The following is a 9,247-nucleotide window of genomic DNA, read 5'->3' as shown; positions in this document are numbered from 1 at the left end:
ATGACAAAAATTTTGTAATTTCATTTTAAGTATAGGACTAGGCAAATCAGACCTCTAGCGAGATTGGGATAATGTCCATTGTGAATCAGAAAAAATTGCTGACATACAGCATCACAGCACTAAGGAAGTCAAGGGAAAATTGTTCAATTGATATTTGCATAGTTATCACCTTTGTTTAAAAACTGGGTGATCATTATGCTTCTTTCAGATTGTAATAATTTCCACACAGCTCTTTTTCTCCTAAAAGATCATATAGCCTCTAACCCTTCCCTGGATACTTATCTTTTCCTCATGTTGTTCTATAATTTTTGAGTTATATGTTTCAAAAAAAAATCTGTGTAATGAGTTAGTGCATATGTCACCTCTCATTCTTCTTTTCTACACCTTGTAGGGTTTCCTCACCTAATCATAGAACACACAGAAGGCATTTGGTAGATACCAACTGACACGGGCTAGAAGGAGTTCACAATAAAGAGATAAAGTACTCAACATCAAGTGGGCTGTGGTATACCAACCACAAAATAATATATTTATTTTTCCAACATTTTCCTTTATTGATAAAAATTACACAAAAGCTAATTGATAATTAATTTAAAAAGTAATGTTATACATTATCTTGTACTTAGAAATTTGTCAACTTGGCAGTTTCATTCATTGACCACATGACCATCATTCTTCATATGACTGTGTCCAGATGAGAAGATTTCTGCTGGTCTTTCTAACTGGAGGTCTGTACAGATCCCATTCAGAATTCTTACACAGTGAAAACTCACATGAGGACTGCCAGTAGGAAAAAAAAGTCAAAACTCCTCATACTGTGTATATCGTGTGTCTTGAAGGATCATTCACCCAGATTTTACTGGATTTTCATTCCAGTAGTTTTGCCAAACTCTGTGGTCAACTTTGTTTCTTTGCGGTCTGTAGTAAAGCAAATTTTCTTCTGGTACAACATAAGCTTTAATGCCCATGTTTAGAATTGGAAACAGAATCATTGACCAGGAAAAAAAAAAAATGAAAGTAGAACAAACCAAATAGGAACAAACAGCATTTTAGAGGGAAAATGAAATAAAGCAATTGAAATCAAGTCTGTGAGAGTTACAAACACCTAACAAGGAAAACTGTCTTGTTTCCCCAACTCCCCACCCCCCCACCCCAGGTCCCCCCCACCCCCGCTGTGGTTCTCCAGCCCAGGAACCATGCAGTGTAGAAAAAGCAAATATACAAACAAACCTATATGTAGCTAGGATGAAATCTATTTTTATAAGAACTCGACACTTTCACTATTTACATCCAGGAGCATTTCTGTTTTATGTTTTGAAGCAAAGGAAGTTCTGTAGTTCTCCTGGTTATGCTGCAGGTGCATCCTCTGCCCTCTCTCAGCAGTTTCGTTTTTCCATTCCTCTACGTCCTAAGTGTTTTAGCAGGAACGATGAGCCAGCTTGCTTGCGCAACTGTGGACACCCATTCTCCTTTAAGATGAAGCCCCCCCCCCCCCACGCTGAGGTCCCCCACGAGGAGTTGGCTTTCCCATTAGTTTGTTATTCTCTCCAGATAAATGGCCGGCGCCGCCGACCTGGCGATGGTGGCGATGAAGCTGTGGTCGCGCCCGAGCTCCAGGCTGGGGGTTTCGTCCTGCTCCGGAGACACTGCTTCGTAGCCCTTGTGGACGCGGAGCGGCTGGTGAGCCTGGCAGTAGCTGATCACAGGCGGCTCGTAGCTGTAATAGGGCAAGGGCTTCACGTGGTGCGGGATCTGGTGTGAGAAAGAGAAAGACTGGTTACGAAAATGCGGCACTGGAAGGGTAACAAGAGGACACTCCTGGGATTTTACTCTGAACTCGTTGATGCTGTTTTAAGGCATCAACTACTGATTCCGCTATTAATAAACATAAAACAAAATAAGGATTGCTAGTATTTAACTCGATACTGTTTTGTCCAGATAGATAAGCCTTATATATGATTTTCTATACAAAGTGTGTGTGTGTTTATATACCTTGTATATGCATCTTATATATAGTTGTGTGTATATACTTTTTTTACATATACTTTTATATAAAGTGTGTGTGTATATATGTATATACACACATATATTCATATACACATATACACATATTCATTCATACACACTTTGTATATAAAATCATAAAGATTTTTCTATGCTCAGTCCGGTCATCTATCTTTCTATCTATTGCCACAGAGCGAGTTAAAAACAACCTAGATTCCCATCAACAGGGAATTTTAAAATATATTAGGTAAATTCATACACTTGTAGACAGATAATACAAAGATTTGGGAGGGCCCATCTGTTATAGTATGGCAAGATAGGATATTAAGAGAAAATTAATGTGAAAAGAATATACAGTGTGATCCATTTTGTGTAAATACAAATGTAAACGTATGTAGAGTTTTTACTTTTAAAATGTCTTTATGTATAATTGAACTCTTTATTGTGGGCATATATGTTTTACTTAAAATTTTAAAAAAAGAATCACAATGTCCTATAGATTATTTCTAACAATTCTATAAATTCTGAACAAAAGAACTCTAGAATCATGAAAGCGGACACATCCTTGTGTTCATAATATATAATGCTATTGATTTCAAGCTAACAAGCCAGATATGTGTCTAATGTTAGAATAATATACCTGAATAATCATTTATAGAAATCCCTTTAATAGGAAAAGCTAAAAATATTAAAATTAGTTTTTTGTGTTTTTTTGGTAGAGAGAGTGAGAGTGAGGGAGGAGGGGCAGAGGGAGAGAGAGAGAATCTTAAGCAGGCTCCACGCCCAGCATGGAGCCCAACATGGGCTCGATTATGACCTGAGCCAAAATCAAGAGTCGAATGCTTAACCAACTGAGTCACCCGGGCACCCCAAATTATAGTACTTTTGATGCTGTGCAGCTTTTACTTAAACCACAAATTTCCGATAAAGCAAAATGTGTCATAAGCTTAGAGAAAGGAAAATGAGGATTGCTTAATTCTTTATATCACACTAGAGCATTTCTCATAACCCACTAGATCTGATCTGACACTCTTGGTCAACAGTCCACAGATGATAAAATTGCAAACACTTCACTCTCCTGTCAGGCAAGAGTTGGAGCAATTTAAACTTTTGTCTCTCCGCTCCAATGCACTGCTGTACTTGGCTTTATGACGCCACGCTAGGGCTCTGCAGACCACATTGCCTCTTGACCTGCTGCTCCCTGTTAGACTTGAACAGTGGGCCCACTGGAGGGAGATGGCAAGACTAGAGGAGATGGAGGGGACTGCTCTGTGGTGGGCTTCCTCTCTGATTCTTCCTGCTCCAGGGAGCTACCCCAACGAGGCCCCATCATACTGGCTGTGGCAGCGTCTTCCCACAGTAGCCGGCCATTCCAGTGTGTAGTCTTCCTCAACATGTCCCCTCCGAGTCTCCAGCACCAAAGAAATGTGAGGTGTGTCTCCACAAAGCTCCTCCTCCGAGCTTGTAATTTTACAATTCCAAACCTCTCGTTTAGTCCTTTAGTCCCACAGGGGGTAGGGGTGGCAGTTACCGCCTGAAATTGCTGTCTCTGTTACACTGTGGCACTTTTAGCCTTTGCATGAACTTAGCTAATAACTCTGCATCTTTTTTTTTTTTAAGATTTTATTTATTGAGAGAGAAAGAGTGAGAGAGAGAGTGTGCGCCTGCATGTGCAAGAGGGGAAAAGGGGTAGAGGAAAGGCACAGAGACAGAGGGAGAGGGAATCTCAAGCAGACTCCCCGCTGAGTGGGGAGCCGACCTGGGGGCTCGATCCCACGACCCTGGGATCATGACCAGAGTGGAAATTAAGAGTTGGATGCTCAACTGACTGAGCCACCCAGGTGCCCCAATAACTGTATTTAATTAGCAATTCATGTAACATGCTTTGTTAAAATAACTGATAGGTTGCCAGTCTCCTGACTAGACTATATAAGACTCTTTCTCTAGGTTAAACTGCAGAAATTGTTGTTATAATTTCATAATTTGGTAGTGAAGTTAACCCCCAAAGGTCTTATGGGTTAATTGTTCTGTAGGAAGTTAACCAATCTTATGTCTAACTTGGCCACTTTACTTTAAGAATCCATTCCTCCTATAAAACTGTATAAATCCCTCAAATGTTCTTCAAACTAGGCCTTATGTTTTCTTCCTGGTATCCCCATTAGTGTGTTAAGCAAAATTTTGACACAAATTCATTATCTGTTTACATGAGAATTGTGTTTTAAACACCTCTATGCTTATTAAGATAAAAGTCACCTCCTCACATTTTTAAAAAATATAGATTAAAGCAATGTTTTTGGTGGATGATCACAACTCATTAGTAGGTTATAAAATCAATTTAATGAATCCAGATAAACATTTTAAAAATGGAATTAACTAGAACAGAAAGTATTAGAGTGTATCATGAGCAAGGGTAAGTTGCTTCATAACAGTTTTGTTTCAAATTTGTGTGTTCATGAGTGTGTGTCTACCAAGTCACCCTGTGATTTTTTTTTAAAACTGGGAATCACAATAAAAGATGCTTCCAAAAATACTCAAAGCACATAGTCAGATTGCAGTTTATTTTAATGTGATCAGCAACAGCTGGATAAATTCCCACCCTTCATTTACTATTCTCTTTTTTTCTAACTCACATAATGCAATTTTTCTCAGTGAGTGAGAAAATTAAGCAAATATATATTTCTTTATTTTTTGGATGAGACACCTTGATTCCTAATGAAGGCAAACACTATTTTCAGCAAGTGTTAAATAGTAGAGGAAAGATCATTTCTCATCAAACAAGATGTTGATATAATCTGGAATATACAATTCTGCTCTCAAAAAATCTGAACAAAAATACATGGTAGGTCAAATTAGTGATTGATATAGAGATGTTTTAGACATTGGACATTAACTTCTGTGCTGGCAGTGAGAACAAGGAACAAATTATAGGACAATGTCGTTGGATTACTAGATAATAAAGTTAGATCTCTGAATTTTGGGTTTTTTTTTTTTCTTTTTTTCTCACTCATATAGACTTCTCCCTATAAATCAGTTCAGGTCCAGACATGAAATGTTTGTCAGCAAGTTCTATTTTAGGTCACCTCATAGGATTTTGCTGTGTGTCAGATAGGTAGAGATATCTGTGATTAGTGTCAAGGGTCACCAAAACTCTGAAAAAGCATAGAAATGAAGCCACTTTGTTGTGACATTTCAGCAGAAAGAATTTTATGAAGACCTTCTTAGGAGTCCATTCGTGCTTTTTTATTGTTAATAGGTGGAATAATTCAACTCTAAACCATAAAAAAAACAATCAAATTATTTCCAATGGCAGCAACATTCACTGGGCATAGAATCTTTGTTGCACACTTTCATTTGAAGGAATGACTCATCTCCAAATTAGCCAAATTACTAAAACACCTCAAAATAAAGATTACGCATGGATTCTGGTTTTGTCCACTCCTCTGGTCACTGCAGTAAGAAGATGGTTGCCCTCCTCTGGTCACTGCAATAAGAAGATGGTTGAACTACAAACACAGATGAACCATAAATGCAAAGTGAGACAGGGTCCCACAGACCCTACTAAAACCAGATTAATCTACAGATGGAAACCATTAGCTTTTACGTGAACATCGTTGAATTTTCAGTGTGAAGTCCCAAAAGGTGAATTGAAGTGGGAAAGAAGAATTTTTATCTAAGAAACTATGGCATTTATCTTCAAATAAAGTTGATTCAAATGTCAAGGGACCTGTATTAACAGCAGCACATCCAGTTTATATGTTCCATCATCTCTGAACTCAGAAAATTTGTTTTGCTATGACAGTTGGACCACTTTATTTTTTGCTTCAATGAACAAGGGCTCCTGCCATTTTATCTATTGTATTTGAGACAGGCTTAGAAGCTCCAGCAGGATAAAAAACATTATAAAGCGCCCTCCCGCACAACAGCCCAATAGCACGAATTCAAAAGCCATGTGAGTTGGCAAGCTCTAAAAGGATATCTGAAATGTTTGCTCATTTACTCTTAAAGTCTATTCTGCAGGGCACTATGTAATCAACTGATTTTGTGGTTTCTGAGGAGCTAAGAGACTGAGGTCTTGTACTTTATAGTAATAATGTACAGTACATTAACCACCTGGGTCCCTGTGTGTATCACTGTTTCCTTTCCAGCAGTCAAAACAAAGTATCCTTAAGTTCCCCTCAATGTGTATTTGATATTTTTGTAAATGTGTTCTTAGAGCTTTTCCAAATGGTCCCTGTGTTCTGTCAGCTCTCTGACGGACCTCATTCTGGGCCACAGCACAACAACACTACTTAAGGTTGGCCTCATTCTTATGCTTGACTGCTCATTGATTGCTTTGGAAGCTGCACGTTATTTACAGATAATAGGTGTGGTACATGGAATGAAGGAGTCTCATTGGGGAAGTATACTACACTGAAATTCTGTCATTTGCTTCTCTCAAGAATATGAACACTTGAACTCAAATTGAATTTAAACTTTTATAGGGGCACATAAACTTCCATAGAGGCATATTTCATAACTAAATCTGAGGTAGGTTACAAAAGGGAAAATCATTATTATCACTAATTATAAGTCACTTTAATCCTGCTGAGTTTCCTGCAAATCCTCTGAAAATGGGGATAATAATGACATCTCATTTACCTCTATAAATCTCAGATAACTCTGAAAGTACTCCCTGTTTTTCAAGAAAGAAGGAATACCCTAAAAAGACATATCCCACTCTAGTTTTACTCAACACTGACAGTGTCTTTCCTGAAAATGTTCCCTGTCTTTTGTCTTACAGTTTCCATTTGAGAGATGCAAGGACACGAAAGGTCACAGAGTAGCTCATTAACGGAGGCTCTCAGTCCTACTTTGTGCACTCAGAAGCTTAGACATCTTAGCGGATGTTCTGGTTTTCTGACAATGTTCTTTACGCTTTGCTTAGAATATGGTTTTCTTCCAACATGCTAGGGGGAGTATAAAAGGACACACTTCTCTCAATTACAGTGGCTCACAGAGTGAATGATTCAAAGAGGGAAGTGAAGGAAAGAGAATGTTTAAATCTTGGGAGGAAGGGCAAAAGTATAGTGGGATATGCAGAGCTTCAAAAGTCTACAAATTGATTCAGATCCCATAATTTTACATCCATAATAATTATATTTAAAATGAGGAATGAATGTGTCTGTGTAGTTAATGTGAGAGTAATGTGAAACGGACTCTTGATATATGTGATCATGAAAGTCTTTTGAAGTTCAGTTTTGTTATAAGCATGAAATTCCAATATCATTACCCTCTTTTCTCAAAGGTATTAGCATTAGTTATAAGTAGTTTAATAGCCTGATCATTTTAAAATTACCATGCACTATCATCAGTCTTATTTATTAACTTTTCATGAACATTGTTCACATTTCAGTATGAGTTCTTTCAATTGAAGTCATAAAAAGTTGATTTTCAATTTCCTAAATGACATTTGGTCTCTAATTTTCGGAATTAAAGGGTAGTGCCTGACTACTCAGACCATTTAAAAAGTACCATCCTACAAATCCAGATGAGGAATTCAATATAGTTGAATTGCTTAATGGAGATGGACACTTGGTTTATTGGAAATAAAATAGATTAAAAATGAAGGGCAATAGCTAAATGAGTATATAACTTAGCCTTTATTCTACTCGCTGCATTAGTCTGTGACAAGGATTAACAGGGACCAAGAAAATGTAAACAAATTTGGCTAGAGGTTTTTCAGGAATTTTGATTAAAGCTGACAGAACCTCATCCCATTTAAGTTAGTTGGGTAAAAGGGAGACTTAATTGACTCATAGACACAAGAAAGGATCTAGCAGCTAAGCAGAAGAGCAAGGGTACCACTGGGTCTCAAGAACAACTGACACCAAGAACACAGACGTCACCAGGAACCTCTCAGTCAATCCTGCCTGATGATCTCTACACGTTATCTTCACATCCTGATTGCCGAATGGCTTCCTTCATCTGATTGAACACGTGGCAGCAACAGCTCTAGAAATTTGCATGTATCCAGCCATAGTAGATTGCACAAATGACTATAGTTCTTCTAGCTCCTCTCATCAAAATGTAGTATCTATTTCTCCTTGCCTTAAATACTGGATGGTCTTGTGATTTTCTTTGCCCAATAGAACACAGCAGCAGTAATGCTGCTTGCATCCCAAGGTTCCTAGGATCCTGGCCAGGCTAGACCACTGGAGAATGGAAGGCCCTGTGGAGCCACAGAGTCATCTTAGACTAGCCAGTGTCCCTTGAGGTCCACAGAAGTTCATCACAGGCACATGAGCCCAGGAACAAAAACCCCCAGCTGGCCCAGAGGAGCAGAATTGCTCAGCCACTTCCCCTCATTCCGGACAAGCATCCGAGAAATTGTACTGAGCTGTGACATTGACTGTTCCTACAAACCTGGTTTCATCTCTCACTTCTCAATTGAGAGACTTAAAATAACAATCGCCCCTTCATAAATTTTGCCTCTTTAGGTTTTGAATATCTGAAGGCACTTATAACATAAAAAGGAGACACAAGAAAAGTAATGAATCTAAAGCAATTCATCGAATTACATTATTTAATCCTGTTCTGCAATAAGACATTCTTACTCACTGTTTTTATTTATTTTATTTTTTTTAAATTTTTTTTTATTTTATTTTTTTTAAAGATTTTATTTATTTATTTGACAGAGAGAGACACAGCGAGAGAGGGAACACAAGCAGGGGGAGTGGGAGAGGGAGAAGCAGGCTCCCCGCAGAGCAGGGAGCCCGATGTGGGACTCGATCCCAGGACCCTGGGATCATGACCTGAGCTGAAGGCAGTCGCTTAACCAACTGAGCCACCCAGGCGCCCTCACTGTTTTTATTTTATTTTTTTCTTCAAAGATTTTATTTATTTGCTTTTTTAAAAGATTTTATTTATTTATTTGAGAGAGAGCGAGAGGGCAAGTGGGGCGAGGGGCAGAGGGAGAAGCAGACTCCCCACTGAGCAGGAAGCCCCACGTAGGGCTCAATCCCAGGACCCTGGGATCATGACCTAAGCAGATGCTTAACTGACTGAGCCACCCTGGTGCCCTATTTATTCACTTGAAAGAGAGAGAGAATGAGAGAGAGAGAGAGAGAGAGAGCGTTCAGGAGTCCATGAGCAGAGAGAGAGCAGGGGGGTGGGGATAGGGAAAGGAAGAGAATCCCAGGCAGACTCTGTGCTGACCCCAGGCTGGATCCCACAATCCTGATATCCTGACCTGAGCCAAAGCCAA

The 9,247-nt window shown here is 38.9% G+C and overlaps 1 protein-coding gene across 1 annotated transcript in view; it reads right to left on the bottom strand.

The window, feature by feature from the left end:
* Positions 1 to 1,530: 1,530 nt before the first annotated feature.
* LRRTM4 (leucine rich repeat transmembrane neuronal 4) overlaps positions 1,531 to 9,247 on the bottom strand; it is a 707,152-nt gene continuing 699,435 nt past the window's right edge. Inside the window, 1 exon segment of the mRNA XM_021699104.2 lies at positions 1,531 to 1,752. Coding sequence (XP_021554779.2) covers positions 1,531 to 1,752 — 222 coding nt within the window.

The sequence above is a fragment of the Neomonachus schauinslandi genome, chromosome 10, assembly GCF_002201575.2.
Source record: "Neomonachus schauinslandi chromosome 10, ASM220157v2, whole genome shotgun sequence".
NCBI classification, from domain to species: Eukaryota; Metazoa; Chordata; class Mammalia; order Carnivora; family Phocidae; genus Neomonachus; species Neomonachus schauinslandi.
Note: the sequence above shows the minus strand (reverse complement) of the source record. Positions and strands in the feature narration are given on the sequence as shown.